At 38.8% G+C, this 20544-nt stretch overlaps 2 protein-coding genes across 2 annotated transcripts; both read right to left on the bottom strand.

The window, feature by feature from the left end:
* Positions 1–1870: 1870 nt before the first annotated feature.
* LOC147642040 (uncharacterized) lies at positions 1871–3259 on the bottom strand. Its single transcript, XM_086801117.1, has one exon. The coding sequence runs from the start codon at positions 3257–3259 to the stop codon at positions 1871–1873; it is 1389 nt and encodes a 462-aa protein (XP_086657243.1).
* A 16445-nt stretch (positions 3260–19704) lies between these two features.
* Positions 19705–20544, bottom strand: LOC147642039 (uncharacterized). Its single transcript, XM_086824473.1, has 3 exons — positions 20493–20544; positions 20058–20262; positions 19705–19897 (listed from the first exon to the last, which is right to left on the bottom strand). Exons 1-3 carry the CDS (start codon positions 20514–20516, stop codon positions 19809–19811), a joined length of 318 nt encoding a protein of 105 aa, XP_086680599.1. The 5' UTR covers positions 20517–20544; the 3' UTR covers positions 19705–19808.

The following is a 20544-nucleotide window of genomic DNA, read 5'->3' as shown; positions in this document are numbered from 1 at the left end:
AGTGTTAAGAGATAGCAATTATGGTTGTGCAATGATACATTGATATGGGTGATGGGTGAGTTGTGGAAAACCTCGATTAAGAGGGGGTGTTGAGAGATGTAATCGTGGTGTTGTGTGTGTGTGGGAAAGAACCCTAGAGGTGCAAGATATTGTGGTAAGATAAGAATACCACATGTGATATTGTATGGTGTGTGAGTGTTGACCAAAAAGAGTGCAAAAGGGAGTGCCACATGGATGATGATCTTCAAATCCTCTTCTACTTAGAATGATTTTTTCTTTTTTTTTAAATGTAGTCTTTTTCTGAAGCATTTCAAGAGCATCATGACAATTTGTACAATACCAACCACTCCACTGATGATTCTGATTATGAAGAGAATGAAGGTACAGACATAGATGACTCAGAGGAAGATGTTGAAGTTCTTGGAGAGACTTACGAGTCAAAGTCTCAAGATGTGAGTGATACTTTGCTTTCTGGACCTGGAGCTCCAAAGGCCTGAAATTTGATGCCTAGTATTGGGCTTCATAAAAAATCCAATGACGTCTTCCCCTTATTTTCATGGCATCAAATTTTCAAGGTTTCAAGCCTTATGTATCGATCTCTATCTCTAGCCCCAAACACCTACGGCCCACAGGCCATTGTCCAGTAATGTAAATCACTTAGTTTACAAACTATCAAATCACTCATTAACAGTGTGATTGCACACACATACACATCAACTTGTAAATAAACAACTGAAGATGGCATTTTCAGTCATCTTAACTCGTCCTCTTCCATGCACCTGCAAGAGGACAGCATTCTCTTGATGAGAAAACGTTTTTAAGCTCTTGTATTGTGTGTATTTTTGTTGCATACATATCCATCAAATGATTCTTGCTAAAAAATAATTGAGCATATCGAAATCCACAAGAGAGAACTCTGCACTTACCGTGACCTCAATGGGGACTCTGACGTCTATGCGATGCACATAATAGAGATCACCATGTCCTCGCTTTCTACCACATCCACTATGAGGGATGAAGCTGCATCAGCTAGAGCCTAGCACTTCTTTTCCACCAGCTACTACTCCAAACCCTGCAGCATACTATCAACAGAAATAGAACTTGACCAGCTCTTTGATATACAAAATACTCAAAAAATGCCAATAATCATCACATACCATCTCAGCTACATCAAGAAGAATGGCACCTCCAAGTTCCAACCATCGTCCCGTACGAAGAGAGCAGAGTTGAGCATGGACTCCACTGAAGTATATTATCACTCCTACAATATCTGCTCCAAGAAAGATAAACTCACAAACATGGATGAGTAAAACACATACTTGCTAGGCTATAAGAGATGTTCTTTTCTCCCTTCTACAGCTACAACTTTCTTAGCCTTTGCTACAAACAAACTGTAATCATCACTATGAGGCAACAATTCAAATCACCTGGCACCAGACCATAACAACATTAAATTTACCTTAAAAAATTTATGTCAAACCTGCAAAAGATGGGGAAAAAATTTACTCCAGACCAAATCAAGCTTAAAGCTACTCCGAACCAAATCAAGCTGAAAGCTGAAATTTACTTCCTGATAGATACGCTATGGATAAGAAACCTAGAATTTTGCCAATAATTAAAACTTATTCAACATAACTCCAAACCAAATCAAGCTGAAAGCTGCTCCAAAACAAATCAAGCTGAAAACTGAAATTTACTTCCTGATAGATACGCTATGGATGAGAAACCCAGAATTTTGCCAATAATTAAAACTTATTCAACATAACTCCAAACCAAATCAAGCTGAAAGCTGCTCCAAACCAAATCAAGCTGAAAGCTGACAATAGCAACATGACTCATAAGCCATCACAAACCCACGATTGGCAGCATGCTATTCCATTGAAAAATGAGTCAAACGTTGCTCCAAACCAAGTACATTGAAATGCATGAATAAAAAGCCATCACAGACCCTTCTCGCTTTCACATCTTTCCAAATTTCATGAACGCATGGCCAATCCACATCATTAACATCAGGACCAAGAAGGGAGACTCTCATCGAGGCATCAAGTGTGCTCACTTCCAAGCATTGACGAAGATCACTTTTGATCATATTTTGCTTTGAAAAGCCTCTTTCGCATGATACTGATGAGGCAGGAATCACCAAAATAGCTTGCCAAAGCTTCATCATGTTGGGGTATGTGTTCTGCCATTCAGTATTAGAAGCAAAAACATGCCATGCATCTATCATGTTCATGCCTTCACAACCATAATACAAAGTATCTGTGAATGATAATACCTCATTTTTGCAACCTTGTTCATCCACAAGGTATCCCCCAAACCTCTCCAGCAATTCATCAAGCCACATGGAGACTTTCTTCTCTCTTTCCGTAGAGTCTTGTGGTCGTTTTTTATCACGTGGGTAATGCTGTGGATTGAAAAGCTTGACAGCATTGAATAGAAACACATCTGGAAATCTATCATTAATGCAATCCACAACCTTTTGTACAAAAGCCTTAGCAAGCATAGTGCAACTCATTACATCACCTGGCAATACATCCAATGAAAGACCATCTTTATCCTTACCCGGAATACATGTGTATAAGAGTTTATGCGCATAGGCCTTTCCATCATCATTTACATGCTGTAGAAGCCCACTTTCTGAATCAGCCATAAACTTCTTTAGATAGAGTGTGCCTTTTCCAAACTCCTCCTGCAAGAACTTTCTTTTCAACGAAGAAATAGTTACATCTATGCAAGTAGTTATTGAAGATATATCAATGATGTCTGCCTGAAACTGTTTGCTTATTTTATTCAAGTCATTCAAGACATCAGCTAGCATGTGAATGCAAAACAAGACCTTATACACTCTCAGTTTATTGTACCATGCAGGTGTAGATTCTTGCCAAAAGCTCAAAACAGCAGGCATTAGCTTTGTCAACCGCACCATAACATTACCTCTGGCAAGCCATCTGACATCATGAATACGTAGCACTTCTAAAACCTGCAAATTCATCTCCTGTAACAAATTTTGGAATTCTGTATGTCGTATGCTAGATGCAGATATCCAAGTATACACCTTGTTAGCCATTTTATCAATATACGAAAGACAACTGAAGCATTTTGCAGCATCAACTACGGCAAGAGCTTCCCTATGAGCTATACAATGTATGTTTACAAGGTGAGGCACATCTCGTTTTAGCTTTGCTACAAGACCATCATTACAACCCATCTCCATCCGTTGCAGTTCCCACCATGCGATGCTTTTCAAGACCACACTCATTAAAAACATTATAAATTGCATCATATTTTGTCTGAGTACAACCATCACTTACCAAAACCAGTCTTGCAAACTCAATATTACATAAAGCTTTGCCATTCATAGGAAAAAAGCAAAGATAAATAATCAAATGCTTTTCTAATCCCCTATCAGTTGTCTCATCCACAGTCACTCCATAAAAAGGGCTTTGCAATAATTGTTTAAGTTGAGATCTTTTTATATACTCAGAAATGGAAATGACAAAATATCTACATGCTATTCTATTTGTGTATGAAGAATAGTCATGCTGTATAGGCATATTCTCCACACCCATTGCATAAGCAAGATCACATAATTTCTCATACTTTCTCAATGCTAAGTCTTGTTGTGCATTAAAATAGGCTAGCTTCATCACTGTTATCACCCTGGATGTGTTTCTACATGTCATTACATTAGGGAAAAAGGGAGCTCATTTTGGGGCCTTTTACGGTTTGGAAAAATAAGCTCTCAACCAATGAACAGAGGGCCAACGTAACATTGGAAATTCACAAAAATAAAAGAAAATAGATAAAAGAAACAATATTTTATGTAGGTACAAGCGTGCTACATTAATGTGGAGATTGGTTTTTTATTCTCACAAGATCTTTGGACATGAAGATAGAATCTAGTCTGACATTTTCTCTGACAAGGGCCTTCCCGCTTCCACCTCCCTTTGAACTTTGAATTGTTGTGCTGCCTTTCCTTCGAAAGGTCTACCATTCTACACCACTACCTCATTGTGCAGCAACCTCTTCTTTTCCAAAACTGCTCCCTTGATCCAGTTTGGCTTAGAGTAAGATGTTTCTTGTCAACTATCTGTCTGCCTACTTTCTCTTTCTTGAAACTTCACTTTGTTATCTTGTTTACATTACTTTGCTGTGGTTACAGATTCACAAGGTATCCATGGTGAATAAAAACTATGGTCGTTCTTGTGGAAGACGCTCTGTGGATGATAATGCTATGAAGGCAGAATTATACCACACATCCTTACCCCGTCGACCTGCTTCTTCTATTTCTTCGGTAGAGAATTCAAGTACAGTCAAAACGGAAGGAACTTGGGAAAGGTTTACTGTTTCGAAAGGAGCATGGGTGCTCATGCAACCTAGTAAAAGAAAGAGACCCCAGACAAAAAATATTTTCTTGGCATCATGGAAGGGAAGAGTACGAGATTTTAAAATCACCAGAGGAAAGATATCGGTGAAAGAAGTTTTGATTCAGCATGTGTACATGCATAAAGAACTTGTCTTGCGAGACTATCCAAATGATCTTCCGCAACACAGGCCTAATTGTATATTTTTCTATTGTGGTTTTGTTCTTTATGAGGTGCATGGATTTTTAAGACAAAGCTTTCTTTCTTTGCTTATTGATATTCTTGTGTTATTTTATTTCAGATTTATACCCTTCATCGTATGAGACATGGCAAAACATCGATTGTATTCTGGGATTTATAGATGTTTTGCATGGATCGATAGGAGAACAACAATACGAAGGTCGATGTGCAACAGAGCTAGCTTAATCCGGTATATTTTTTACTGATCATTTTTATCAGTTGCTGGACAATGCAAACACACATGGTGTGTTAAGAAAACAAGACCTTCCAGCATGGAATTCAGTGGATTGGCCTCTCCCACATTTTAGTGTTACAGAGGCATATAGAGCCAAGCTTTTCAAAGAAGTACAGAAAGCTCTGAGGCCCAATATTCCCACAAGGATAATAAAAATTTCTTTGTGCATGCCTCTCACAGTTTTTGTAGACTTGTTTAATACCTTTCCAGTGAAGGTTTCAAAAACAATGTTCACAGTTAAAGCAACAAGTCTGGCATGCATGCCACAATTTTTGGATAAAGGTTGGGATAAGAAGACATGTAGTTCAGTGTTTTGTGAGGTTGTCCAACCTTCTATGCAACTGAAGTACATGGTTGCATCACAAAATTTCATTTTTTCTTTTTATTATAAGCGCAGTCGAATGCTAGGTACAAAACTAGTCCCTATGGATCAAGATGAAGATTCTTTTGGTGCAGAAAATAAACTTCTTGATATTGATGTTGTTGAGAATGGTGATGTGCTAGTCAATATCACATTAAGACAATGTTGCTCCCTAGCTCAATTGCGCAATTACATTCTATTTGAGACAGAAGGTTCTATTTCAAAGGACTTTTTATTTATCTACAACAATAAGAAGGTATACCATGTGACTTATCCTAGTCTCATTAAGCACTGCTATTAGTTTACTTTACCCTATTGTTTCATATTGCTTTTTTGCAGGTGCTCAAAAGAAGAGAGAGATCAATAAAATGCAAAGACATTGAAAATTTTAAAATTGAGATAACACAGACTCCATAAACAAAGGTATTATATTCAGAAATGTAAAATTCTATACAGAAGTGTTTAATTACATATGTAGAACATATTCTTGACAACAATTTTCTATTTATCTACAGGCTGATCTAGAGGCTGCTCTACATGGTCCAAGCTCACCGTATCATCTTTATTTGGAGAATCTACTTTCTGTTGCTCCATCTTGTCGTGTACAGTCTCTTGGTGCTGCTCCATTGTCTCCTCTACTGCCCCTGGAGCATCTGTTTGCTGTTGCTCCATCATTTCCTCAATAACATCAGCAGCAGCAGATCCTTGTTCTTGTGGCTTCTCCTCATCAGCACTAGGTCCTTGTTCTTGTGGCACCACATCTGCATCATCTGTGTCATCAAGGTGTATGACACCTTCTCGGACTTTAGAACTCTCACCTAACTCGACAGTAGCTGGTACAATAGGTTTGGGGAAGGCATACTTCAAAAACTTCCAAATTATATCAGCTCTGAAACTATACACATAGCTCGAGTTGAAGCTATCTTCTCTCATCTGCAATGAGATATGATGATTTAGAACACTTTGTACCAATATCAAATTTTTTGAAGCTAAATGAAAATTATTTTTTCTTACAAGCTCTGGCTGTCCTATCTCAAAATAGCTTGAAAGTATATATTTGGCACTAATCAGTACTCTCCAGCCACAGCTACTTGAATCATCTTGTTGCGGTGTCTGGATAGTTGGAAAGATATGTTAGAAATTGTTAATGTCTGAACAAAATAAAATTATTCAATAAGTTCAAAGGCATAGCATGAAATAGACATCAGTAGAGGGAGCAACTTTCTACCTCTAAATCTATTGGCTCTATTGAATCCAAAAGATTGACATTAGGAGGACACTGATCCAATGCATCTAGAAGTCTTCTAATACAACTGCAATACATATAATTCAGTTAGTGTGCATTAAATCCAAATAATGAAGTTTAAAGTTAAAAATAGCACACAAACCACTTACAATTTAACCTCTCTGTGTGTGTTTCTAAGAGAGTTGAATAAAAAGCATTGCTTCTGCTGGATGTCAATAGAAGCAAAGCTCCAGTGGTCACTGCATAAGAAAAAAAGCATTAAGAAATCAAAGGCTACAAGAGTATTCAATCTTGAAGGAAAATCCCAAAAGAAGCAGCCACACACATACTTGTTATGGTATGGAAGTAGCAAAATATCAACATGATCAAAATCACAGTGTCTGAACGAATTGGAAATATCCATGGGAGTTTCCTTTGGATCTCTTAACTTGAAGGAAATTGCAGGATCAATAATATAAACTGTATGCTGTACAGCATGGTTCAGCCAGCTTATCATCATGCTACATTGGACAAAACAATAATTAAGGTAAGGTGTAAGGGAGGAGGTACAATAAGGATTGTTTTGCAAACAAATGTAAAATAAAAGACACTTACTAGAGCATTGCAAGAATGAAGGTATCTGAGCAATACTCATTCTTATGAGCCAATGCTGCCAAGCATGCTCTTGTCAAGTCAAAATTATTCTCTGAAAAATCATCTTCAATATGGACAACTATGTTAGGGCCCAGCTCCTGCAACCTTCTCTGTATCTGTAGCTCCATCTGTACAGTCTCCACATTTATAGCAGATTTGGATTCCTCTATTTGCTGCTTCAGTGACTCCTCATAAGCAGCTTTCCCTCTGGTGCTCATTGAGTGGGTCACTTCAACAACCTTCACCTTGTCTGCCTTCAATTTCCTTGTAGGTGGAATTAATAATATGTCTCTCATTTTAATGTCCTGCCATTCCACAGGATGGACCAGCTTGTCATACCTCCACCTCACTTTGGACAATGTGTTGAAGTCCTTGGCCATCAGAGTTACCCTGTGAGCATGGGCTGCTACAAGCATTGCATCTTCAAAGTACTTCTCCAAGTAATCCTCTGCCATTTCCTGTAAGGAAAGAATGGCAGTCCTGTTCCACCTGAAACCAAGGTGCCAGCTATTACAAATTTCTCTCACTAGCCTCTGAAAAGGTGTCTTGGGGATTGCAAAGCCTATAGCTTTTTGCTGTTTCCTGATCTCCTTTAGCACACCAGCAGAATGCTTTAACCTCTTGGACTTTTGCTGTAGCATGCTCATTGGCTTCCCCTGCCTGCCATGTGCAACTCTTCCTTTTGTAGGTACACTAGATTCCTTGACATCAGCCCCAGCTGCTGCTGCAGCAAGCCCTGGCCCCTTGCCAGACCTCCTTGCAGTTGCCTTGGTTCTTGCCATCACTCTGAAAAGGTCCATACAAAGCAATAGTAAAAGATTAGAAACATGGAGAACATAGAATGATTAAAGAAGGTGATGACAAATTGGATAAAGCAAAATTGAACAATTTGCAACAAAACGCGATTATGATGATTTGAAATTTGTAACAGCTCAAAATCGCGTTTTTCTGCAAATACTTGAAACAACATGCTATTGCATTCCTATGATGAATTCTCTATCTTTCCAACTACAAACAATATGTATTGAGTTTATAGAAGAACTATGCAGCCTTGAAATGGGTGGATGAAGAAGCATTTTAAAATTTGCAACAAAATGCGATTTGGACTATTTTGAGATTTCTAAAATCCTCTCCTCGCGTTTTGCTGCAAATTCTAGAGACAACATACTTCAGCATGCCTTTAGTCATTTCAGTGTGTATGCAGCTTGGTGCAACATGGATTGAGCCTATGGACATCAAGAAGTGATCAAACTCTCATTCAACAGGCCCAAATAAAAAGTCTTCCTTCTTCTACATGCAGTGGAGAAAATCTAAAAAATGCATATAATATTTATCATAATATGTAACCTACATCACATCAATCAATTCCTTACCCTAATATACTATTAAACCAGAAGAAAAGGAAAAAGATTTTCTTACTAACCTGGAAGCTATCTGCAAGTGTGCTGTGCTGATGATGAGTATCCTGTGCTGGGTATGAACCTCTGCTGGTCTGGATGCTGATGGTGTAGAGTAGGGAGGTAGAGATGCAAGAGAACTGAGTTAGGAGAGTAGATTATTACAAAATACAAATAATGGAGTTATTAAATACCACACGTGTGAGATATAGTCGTTTTTTAACACATGTGGGTCCCACCAGATCTTTTGGAATTTGAAATTTGTGGGTCACTTTTTGCCTTGGAAATTGTGCCAATCATGATTGCATAATTAGATCCATTAACACTTTTCCCTCCCCGTATTCCATCCCTGCCAGCACCCTCCCATCATCCTTTTCTTTCCCACTTTGACCACTTTCTACCCAACACACTCCATCCACTCTGCAACCTGTCTGAAGACTACTACCATTACCAGATCTCCAAGTTACCAGTGCTATAGCTCAGTTTTGGAAGAGAGCAGGAGAATCTCCAGGGCTATTCCAACAGTATGGAAGAGGAAAAGAAAGGTCAGAGATCTATACCCTTTCCAATGTTTTCTGATATATATTTCTTCCATCTGTAGAATTCTTAAATCTCAGTGCCTAGAAATCTAGCAGATCACCCTAGGATTTGATTAGAGATGGATATGAGTAGGATTTAGAATTTTGCAACAAAATGCGATTATAGTGGTTTACATTTTCCAAATGCTCCAAATCGCGTTTTCCTGCAAATTCTGATATTTATTTTAGTTTTTATTTTTTCCTCCTTCTTTTAATCTCTTTTGCACTGGGGAATTCCTCCTGGCATCATTTACTGTCCTGAACATTGTGAGATATCCCTAGCATTTGATTGGAAATGGATGTCAGTAGAAATTTAGAATTTGCAACAAAATGCGAGGAGAGCACTTTACATTTTTCAAATGGATCTGCATCGCGTTTTGTTGCAAAGTCTTGTGTCTCTTTTGGTTTTTACTGTTTGCTCATTGTTTTGCTTTCTATGTCCATGGAGATGTCTTTCTTGATGATGAGAAATGTTTTTGCTTTGGAACAGTTGATCCTCAGGTCCCTCCTTTCAAGAGGAAGTTGGACTTTTCTGCTGCTATACTCAGACCACAGCAATCACCAGGTGATTCATGTGTGCTTATGAAGAGTTTTGTTTGGTGATATCCTATACATTATCTGATTGCATATGTGAGCATATAGAATTCATGCTATATAAATTTTGCTTCAGGCAAAAGCAAGAGACTAGAGCAGAAAGGTGAGTCTTCCCTTTCAAAACAAAGGGAACCAAAAGAGGACAAATCTCCAGATTTGCTCCTATTTGACTTTCTTTACAAGTGCAAGGCTCAAAGGAACTTCCACATATACCACAGTATTTTCAACAGGGAGTTCACTATGAGCTCTCTTTTGGACCATCACAGAGATTTCCTTTCAGACCATTGGGATACCTTCAAACAACTGACAGAGGCAGGAAGGATTGTGGAAGGTGAAAAGATTTTTGTGCATTTAAATCATATTGTCTCCATTGACAAGCTGAGGTACCATGTGAATAGAAGGTTTGACAGCCTGCCTAAGGAATATAAATTCAGCTGTAACTTGCACACCAGAAAGTGTAGAGTGCTTGAGGAAAACATGGCATTTCTTATGTACATTGTCTTTCAACAGCAATCTCTAGAAGAGCAAGGGCAGGAGACTGAAGAAGAAGATATATCTGTAGCGGAGGTAAAAGAGGATATTCCTATGGCAACAGATATGGCAGAGCAGGAAGAAGATATCAACCTCGAGGATGAGGGGCTGCAAGTGGCTGCTCTTGACCTTGTTCAACTGAGGACTGAAACTCTTAGGGCAGCACAGCCAGTTGAAGATTTTGATGTTCAGAGCAGCAACTATGCAGTGCCCATGCTTCCAGGTGTCTTGATTGGTGGTAAAGATTATGTTTTCCTCCATGATATAGAGTGTATGTTCAATTTGAGGGAGGACTATGCTAGCTTTGGAAACAACCTTTGATCCTGCAGAGGCCCTTACTATTTGTTTCAAAGAGGCTGAAAGTTTCCAAGAGCCAGATGAAGCTGCCTTCCAGCTCACCCAGGAAGCTATGAATCTCTCATCACTTCATAAGGAAAAACTTAAAGAAGAGGCTGGACTGGAGGGGAGAGGAATAAATCTTTGGAAAGATGAACTTCTTGTTGCTGATGAAAATGAGAGGGTATGATATTATTACTTCAAATCAAATACTTTATGTTGTGTTTAAATGTTTTGTAGTTATGTATCATTGTCTCACTATAATCTTTTGATACATGGCAGCTACAAATTGAGGATGACACATTCCTCCAGAGATCAAGTGGAAGCAGACTAGCTGGGTTTGGCAAAATGTCAAGCCTAGCTCATTATATTCATGATCTAGGCAGTGCTAAGATCTTGATTTACCATAGGCAATTGAGCAACAATGGAGAAGCCATTGTTTACTTCTTTAAATGTTTGTCTAGGGTATTAGGTGGACATGATCTTCCATGGCAAAAGAAAAAGATCATTTTAATAGAGAGGTTGTCAGCCATAGATATATTTGGGGATTCTGTGAATAAGCAGGCCTCTAGGGCCTCTTACTTTTTGTCTTACACTTCTTATGCATTAGCATGTGGTGTTAAGGAGCCCAAATGTCTAGAGGGCTATGGAAAACACAAGCTCATAAGGTTTCGAGAGCCACCCATGATTGCATCAGGCCACACAATCCAAGAAGAAGAACACGTGGAGATAGCTGAAGAAAAGGATACCCCTCTCAGACAAGCAACAGAGGCAAGCATTGATAAACAGAAAGTCGACATCAAGCCAATAAGGAAGAAAAAGAGTCCAATCAAGTTCAAAAAGAGAGTTCCGACTCGCAAGCCTTGGGAGTAATAGGATTTAGTCATCAAATATAGCACAAACATTATGTTGAAGTTGAACTGATTTGTACAAAGTCTTTGATCCTCATCAGTTCCTTGTCCGTACGGACGATCAGTACCCTTTTGCATTTGTCCCATCACCGTACGACACTTCAATACTCTTCCCACACTCAAAAGCTTCTAAAAGTGTTTGACACTCAGTATTTTATTGGTAAGGATCAACAGTATGTCTAGCATAATTAAGTAGTATTGATTGAATTTTTTGTGTGTTAATATATGGATGTATTGATGCTTGTTAATATAGATCACATGTTTCACAAAAGACTTAATTTTGATGGAGTCTCAAAACATATAGGCATTACACCAAGAGTCACTTGTTCCACAGAATAAAAATCTATTGATTGAGTTTGAAAACATGTGGACATAACACCAATAAGTTACAAACTGCTATTCATGTTTACTTGTCCATTTATGGTTTCTAAATATCTTCGAATCCCTCCACTGTCTATGTCTCTCTACTGCCATTGAATTGTCCAAAGTTTGTCTTCGTCTTTGCTTTTGGGCTAGAATAAAAGCAAGCTTGACTTTGGAGCTAGCAACTTTTCTTTTAGCATGCAGCCTTTGTAGAATGCCTCGGTAAAACCATTGGAAGACTTCCTTCAGACTATTTGCCTTTTGACTCCCTCCATAGTGTTGTGTGTGTCTGAAAAATGCATTACATGCCATGTAGTGAGACTTCTCCATGCCTTGGGTAGACCAAATTGCTGGGCATCCATACTTTTTGACAAAATAGGGAAGGTGGTTGTAGATGATATGCTGTTTTCACAAAGACATAAGAATGCATAGTAAGTTATAAAAGAAAAGAGGATCACACTTAAGTAAAAGAAGAAGACATCACTTTACCATGTAGTGAGTTATATTGCAGGCTGTCCATGCGTCTTTCATTGACTTCCCAAAATGTTTTATTGCCTCTTCAAAGTTCTTGTAATCACTCTTTGTCCATGTTACATTGTCACAGAACATGAAGAGTTGATCAAGAGACATCCACACCTCTGCCTTCACATTTCGTGCTTCCCCATCTGCCTCATGATCTTTCACGGCATTATGGACTTGCTTCCACAATCCATAACTAATCCTTGAAACTGTTCTACCTTGCCTTACTTGCTTACTATTGTGTTTGGGTCGAGACAAGAATCTTCTTGCCTTATAGAGGGCTTGATTGGTACCTCCTTGCCATTGCTAGACTTCCTTTGTGATATGAACATCACCTCCATGCAGACCTATATCGGATAACACTTTTTCCAATGCATGAAGAGCATCCTTTCTATTTCTTTTGGGACAGAGTTTCCAAGCAAATCCAATATACAAAAATACCAATTTCTCAATAATTCGACATAGAGCATGCAATGTGCATATGTGAACATTACATAGTGGAATGTCAAGAATGGCCTTGAAGTCAGGGTCAACTTTATCTCTATTAGGTGCTCTCTTCCACCATTTAGAATCCATTACTTGCGCTGATTCTTTGCAGTAAAGACAAGGAGACTTTGAGTTACCTCCTTTACTAACGTTATACATGCACTTAAGTGTTTTAAGATCCCCCGCCATGTGCCACTCTACTTGAAAATCACCTTTTCCTGCAACATGGAGATTCTCTCCTTGCACCTGTCTTTTAATTATTCTTGGTATTTCCGTGTAGTGAAACACCCAATCTAGTGTTTCATGGTCTTCTGTCTTTACCTGTGATTATACAAAACAAAAGTCTTACTATAAAAGATTTGAAAACATTGACTAAAATCAAGTACGAAATAAAAAATGATCATACCTGGAATGAGCCCAACCACCATATGTGTTTCTTCGACTGCACACTAAAATACTTCGAACTCGCTTCATTCAATGATGTATCAAGTGCTCCATTCATCAATGTGATAGTAATCCTTTCCATTTTCTTTTCCTTTACAACCTCACACTCATCCAGTTTGATAACAAATTTCAAAATGCCTTTGCACTCTTCAAATGTTATTCCATAAAACTCGACCATTCTTCTTTGAAGTTGTTGTAGATCTACAAATATATTGTTCCAAGGGTCATACACAGTGGTTCCTTTAGCACCATGAAATATATCTTCAATATGGATATATGGTCCAATAAACTCATCTATACTTTCATTCAAATGACCTCTTATCTTCCACACTGTTGCCGGATTTGGCAGTAAAACTCGTTTAATCCTTTGATCTCTCAAAGTTGAGGATATCGCATGGAAAATCGAACTATATCCCTTCTTGCTAACTCCACTAACATCAAGAGCCTCTTGGATTGTAGTACCATCAACTTGATTATTGGATATAAAGTCCTCTACAACATTGCGTTTGATTGTTTTGTATTTTTTTTCTTCAATCAAACCTTTTGCTACACCACAAGAAAGCAATCCTTTCATTTGTTTAACTGGAAGAAGGTTGGGATCCATATTTTCTTTAGCAGGCTCCAATAATTTCCTATAGTAACAATATAGTAACAACACAATATGCCTATATTATTCAACACTTCCAATCCTGTTTTGCATTAATGGACAAAATACATATAGTCATTTGAGAGTATTTTTGAGTTTAAAAAATAAAAAATTACAAACTAACCTTGCTTCTTGAATTCTTCGCTTGCATCCACCAGTCCCAGCCTTCAAATTTGCAATGTTTTTAATCTTCCTACTTCGTTGTCTGTCTCCAAGCATGGTTCTCTTCCTTCTTGATCTTGTTAACTCTTTTTTACTCTTTGAATGCTCCTCAATTTCATTCTGCAACTGCTGCTCCAATTTTGCACGAATAGCTATCACTTGAATCCTGGCTCCCTTTTCTTGTAGGTACATTGTTTTATATGTTTCTGCAAATGCAGACTGTGCTGAAATATAACCAAGAAGTCCATTTTGTCCATCGCCCGCAAACCTCAATAGTGTGGTTGGATTGACAAATGGAGGTGTAGAGTTTTGTACTAGACATTTTGGATATATACTTCCATCACACCATAAGTCAATATGTTGGAGCCCTTCTCTTCTCATATTTTCCCGTTGTTGAGCATTTAGCACCGTATCCTTTCGTCTTTTTTGTGCTGGAGTATATTGTTCTTCTAAGTCGATGTGAAGATGATATAATCGCTTCTTCTGAGATTGTACTTCACTAGTATCGGCCATTTTTGTGCTTCTGAGGTTGCAAAGTTGGCTTGTCAATCTCATAGTCTTTTTGTAACATGAATTGTGGAAGTGTGGCGGTATCCATACAATCATTAAGTTTAGTGATGGATTCTTTATGAGAGGCCTGCACACGTCGTCAAAAGAGATGCAAAATCTTCGAGAAACAAAAAAAATTAAGGAGATATTTAATGCAAAATCGTGTTAGTTAGACAAAAGATTATCTTATTCTTTTCTGAACTGACAGTTCAGTGGTCCTTACTGACAGTTCTGAGCCACGTTTTCATATTTTATTATTTTTGAGATCTTTTAGGAGAGAAATAAATCGAAAAATAGTGAATTTCTTACAGGGCCCCAAAATGAGCTCCGTTTTTCCCTAATGCCTCAATATGTACTGGCATTTGTACCCCACACTCACTTCGATACCTTCCAGCAGCCCATGCATGTTCTCCAGACTTTCGATGCTTTCTGATGGCACTTAGCATGATACTTTTGCATCCATTTCCTCTACCCCATGGCCCTTTCAACTTGTATTTTTCACACCAAATGCACTTCATGAATTCTTCTTTACCACAAACTACATGTTTGAGAAAAGCATATTTACGTACCCATTCTGAACGAAACTTACGTACTGGACCTTTCTTCTTCTCTTCACTATCTCGAGTGGCGGTAGAAGGAGCCCTTACTGTCTCCTCTCCGAGTACCTCCATGTCAAAGTCAAGCTCATCAACGCATGTCTCAATTTCAGAATCAGCAAATTCGTCGTTGTTGTCATCACTTACGCCAAATATCTCCTCCATCACTACATCATGTCTTGTCTGCCTCCTTGATGGATGTTCTTCAATCCTAGTCTCATTCACTTTTCCTTTGCCAAAAAGTTGAACGAGAGTAGTTTGACTCATCTAGCAGAATATTAAGAGCAATCAAATCATCACTAATCATCGATACCAAACACTTGCAAGTAAATACTATTTCATATATGAGCATAGTGAAAAAAATCAAGTTTTGTCTAACCTTTGTTTGTATATTCATGCCTCTTGATGATGAAGGTGCACCGGAAGTTGCCGAGATGAACATCTTTAAGATCAAAAGCAAATTATGCAAAGACTAAATCAAAATTAGAGTCTCTCTCTCTCTCTCTCTCTCTCTCTCTCTCTCTAACACGTCAACCATATCCATGTTCTGCATGCTCTGTGAATGCATGGCATACACATGCTTTTATTGTGTATATGACCTTCACATGAAGGGAAGTCTTTGTAGAAAGAGAAGCATTCCATGTGTTGTATTTAAGTACTTTCCAAAGCCTCTGTTACATGGATATTTACATGGATAAGACACAGTGTGTATTATATGCTTTTGTATGTTCAAATACTCACTTTGTTCAGATTATTGATCCCCATGATTGACATACCACTCCCTTCAGAACTCTCAATTTAAGAGCAAGGTGATTGTACATAAGGCCTGCCTTCATGTATTAACACCCTTCATCTTTTTACGCAAGACACATGGGGTTCATTTTGTTTGATTCATGCAACCAAGGACTCAAGGAGTGTCCTTACTTTTACATTATTGTTCAGACTACTAAAAGTAGTAAGGATAGCTCATGAAGATACTACACATGCATGTAGGTACTCTTTAAGCATATGGACTGATGCAATGCATACATCATAGAGGTGCATACACATAAATGTATGCATACAGTGTACAAATGTATATTCAACTTGCAATACACATTGAAGGAAGACAGTAAAATAGCTAGTAGCTACCTTTGGTTGCACAAAGGGCATTTGCCCAAGTCCGGAAGGCAGCCCAGAGTCCTTGTGTCGTCTTGATGGCGCAGCCCTGCAGCCTGCTTCAATCTCCATACTAGTTTGTGAGAGGTAAAATAAATCAAACACATGCAGGAGAGAAGAGGAGTGAGCACCTACAACACACACTGTAGCTGCACCTACTTTTACTTTTTTTCAGCTTCACTCAAGCTTGACAGTCTGCTTCATGATGCCACCAAATACATGCCTCAATCTCCATACTAGTTTGTGAGAGCTAAAATAAATCAAACACATGCAGGAGAGAAGAGGAGTGAGTACCTACGACACACACTGTAGCTACACCTACTTTTACTTTTTTTCAGCTTCACTCAAGCTTGACAGTCTGCTTCATGATGCCACCAAATACATGCTTCGATGGAAAACTCTGTCTATTTCTTTTTATCATGGGTGTCCTGTGCTAACAGCCAAAAACTACACATTGACAGTGCACACTGCATCAAAAACTGGACATTGAGCGACAAGATGCATGCGCTCGCCTGCTGGAGAGAGAGGATGGAACTTATAGGGTGCTCGCGTTTTTCTAATGCTCTGTATGCTAGGGTTTCCAATTCTAGGTTTTTCTGTTGTTTCTATCTGTGCCAGGCTTTCCAATTGTGAGGTTTCTTCTATGTGTTACTCTAGGGTTTCGAACTTGTAGGGTTTCTGTTACGGCAGATTGTAGGGCTTCTGTCCTGGTTAATGCATGGTCTCAAAGCTTCTGCCATGTCCTACGCTAGGATTTCTTATTTTAGGGTTTTTGAAAACCGCTTTGGCCATAACTGTGGACCGTGATAGATAGGGCCCGGCCAGCTTTTGTTTTTTTTGGTGGGATATGAAGCGTGTACGTGGGCGGTGGGGCTGCGGCCGCTTCCGCTTTGGAAGTGAAATATCCAGTTCTACAGGACCACATCAACATAGATTTAGTAAAGAAAGAACACTGTAACTTTGCTAAGAACACTGTAACTTTGCTGGATTGATCAATGATAAGCAAGTGAATGGAATTAGGTGTGTTACGCACAAAAAAACACTCCTCCGTTCAGTCACTAGCAGACTGCAGTGTGCGAAATTATATTTCTAAATATGGGGTGTATTTTTTCGACAGATTTAAGATAGGTTGAAGGTTCCCCAGCCAAATGGCAGGCTCAACAAGAAATTAAAAGACCCGAGTTCAATTCTCATGAGTCCATGACTCGCTATTAATTATATATTTAGGCCCATATATATATATATATATATATATATATACCCATGACTCCTTAGGGGTTTTTATAGGGTTTCTTTTGACACCTTAGTCCCATTGGTAAGATTTCGTGTTGACACCTTAGAGCATTGTGCAAGGTGTATTTGACGCCCAAATTTGTCGATGATGCCCAAAATGAGTATCAAATTGATACTAGATAGAAGCATCAGTAGTTAGTAGTGTTAGCATTGAGTTACTAACTACTAAATGACTAAAGGAACTATAAACATGGTGGGGATTCAAGGAGGTTGGAATGGTAGAAGCGTATTGACAAGAAGATAGGAAATTGAGTTATCATTCCATCAACAAATTGTTACATATATAGACTTCCAGTCTTGTCCACATGTCAGTCATCACATGATAATCACATGGGTACACATGGTGTGTCCACATGTTCAAGCACAGAGCACTTTAGGCAGTGTAGACTGGAGACAGGCGTGGAGAGCAAGCTGAAGGTCAGATGGCTGTCGCGCGGGGCTGCTGTAGGAAAAGGGTTGCTGGCTGCACACAAGGCTGTTAGCTACTCACTGAGGTGGTCGGCTGAACCAGAGGACAGGGGCAGCAGCAAGCGCAAAAAGGAGGACCAATCGTCTAGAAGGAAAAACCAGTCGGCTTCTAGAAGGAAAATGCATTGTATATAATTCACTCACCTGAAGGTACCTGCCTTGATGTAGATGATGACACGTTTTTTATTGGTTTTGGGGATGCTATTCACAGCAGCTTGGACGGTTTTTAAGTTGCCTGGCCACAACTATTTTCACAGGTCGAATAAACAAATCTCTCTCGGCTGGGCCCGGAATATAAATTTTTAGCCATCTCTTAAGCGATGCATATCAGTATGCAAACGTCGCTAAAACAGTCGTTTTAGATGTTCGCTTAAAGGACAGCTCCCAAAACGTCGTATAGGCGACGAGTTTTTTAAAAAAAAAACTTTAGACGTCGCTTAAGCGATAATATATCGCTTAAGCGACGTATTCATCATCGTATAAGCGACGCTAGATAATTTAAATCCCCTCGCTAGATCCCCCACTGACTTGTAGTGATTTTAATAATCTATCGTGATATATCATACCATTCACTCACATTGTGACATATACAAAAACAAACACATGAATAAAATACCAAAATGTATAGCTGTTGTTTGAATGACACATAAGACAAAAGAAGAAAATAACTTCATACAAAAATGGAAGATAACAAAGGCCAAAAATGAAAGATAATCAAAGGGAAACGGTTTAGTTGTGTTTATCTCTACTTGCATGTCCTCCTCACCCTGGACCTCCACAACACGAGCTAGCCCTTGGTTGTGTGATGGGCTAGTGTATAACATTTATTATATTCCACATCTATACGAAGACCTTTGTATGTACACTCTGCCTTCCTCTATGGATGTAGAAGCTCCCACGTGCATCTAAACCCATTGGTGGCCGTTGCCATATGGTGGACCTAATTGTCCAACTATATGTTGACATGCCAAATGGAAGATAGTAATTATGCTAGTGAACAATTGAAGCTAGTTATGTATGTAATGTTTTTTGGGTTACTACCACCTTAATCATGTTGATGGGCATTAATCTTATTTAGACAAAGCCTGATTATGTAACCTTCATTTGTCGCTATCACCTTAATCTCGTTGGTGAAGCTTACATTATTTTAGTAACATTCTCTTTTTAGGTCCTTTTGGAAAATCACATGTATACACTCTTTTTTTTAAAAAAGACGTGATAGCAATGGAAGCATAAGTTAGAGTTAAGTGTTAAATTAACTTATTTCGAGAATAAGTAGAAGAAAATTATTGTTGATTTGTCTTTTTTTAGGATAATTAGATGAAAATAGTGTATTTGAGCGTAGTTTAGAGCTAATTGTGTGCTTAGGAGCTTCCTTGTGTTGTGTTGTGTAAAGGTTGAAGTCATAGCGTTGTATAAACTGAAGTCGAGTGGTGCTGCTGAAGGAGGAGGGTTCTTTGATATTGGAGCTCAAACGGCAGAAAGTGATGTGTTGCAAAAATTGATATGTGTTGCAAAAATACATGCCACATGATGCAGCAAACAAATGAAATATCAAAACAAGAGATTACTTAAAAGTTACTTATTATTATTATTGATGGCCCAAAAAGCCTTAGAACACTAGGTTCTTATATAAGCTCACAGGAGGCGGCCATGCTGGCTGTCGCACACGTTGCAAAGTCAATGCAAAAGATGCGATTACATCCCAACCTCACGAATATATTTGCGAGGACCGACGCCGCGTACGTTTCCGAGTGTGGCCTCTGCACTTGGCTGGCACCTGCAATCTGCAGAAAGACACGGAGGTAGTTTTTCAGAACCATGTCATTGAGGTTCTTTTGTTTTTTTTTTTTTGGGCTAGAGTACTCACATGTCATATTACTGATACGATCGACCAAACGTTAAATTATAACTGCTTAAGGTTGGGCATAATACTAGGGCACAAACCACAATTAGGGGGGAAAATGAATTCTGGGCGCGTGATGCACTGGGGGGCATAGCCTTCAGTGCAGCTGTCGAATACGCGGAGGCAAATAGGCACGACCGCGGTGGCAAGGCATCTGCAAGTGCCCTCGTCCTCCCGGGCCTGGACGGGGATGATGGACGCGAGCAGCAGCAGCAGCATCATCATGGGGAGAGCCAGCAGCATCAACTGTCCATGCTCAAAAGAAAAGAAAAATAAATCAATCAAGTTTGGAATTTCATAATAAAAATATATATATATATATATATTAATGATAGGCAGAAAGAAAGGAAAAACCAATTTATCTAACTACGCTACGACGGCTACCGCAATAGAATGTAATCTAGAAAACTTAATTTTAGATCTTAATATGTTGTGTATTAGAAGTTTGCAGCAGGCAGAGGCAGCCCAAAAAATACCTGAGATGATGGATTCCAAGCCATTTTACTCTCAAGACTGTTGTCAAGAACT

Source organism: Cibotium barometz, chromosome 1, assembly GCF_041138505.1.
Source record: "Cibotium barometz isolate CiBa-2024 chromosome 1, ASM4113850v1, whole genome shotgun sequence".
Taxonomy (NCBI): domain Eukaryota; kingdom Viridiplantae; phylum Streptophyta; class Polypodiopsida; order Cyatheales; family Cibotiaceae; genus Cibotium; species Cibotium barometz.
Note: the sequence above shows the minus strand (reverse complement) of the source record. Positions and strands in the feature narration are given on the sequence as shown.

Bases quoted from the DNA above. Each gene is read 5' to 3' on its own strand.
- LOC147642039 (XM_086824473.1), bottom strand. From the start codon at position 20,516: ATGGCTTGGAATCCATCATCTCAG. The intron at 20,263-20,492 runs GTATTTTTTGGG...GAGCATGGACAG, and splicing joins CTTGGAATCCATCATCTCAG to TTGATGCTGCTGGCTCTCCC. The intron at 19,898-20,057 runs GTTTGTGCCCTA...GTCTTTCTGCAG, and splicing joins CATTTTCCCCCCTAATTGTG to ATTGCAGGTGCCAGCCAAGT.
- LOC147642040 (XM_086801117.1), bottom strand. From the start codon at position 3,259: ATGAGTGTGGTCTTGAAAAGCATCGCATGGTGGGAACTGCAACGGATG.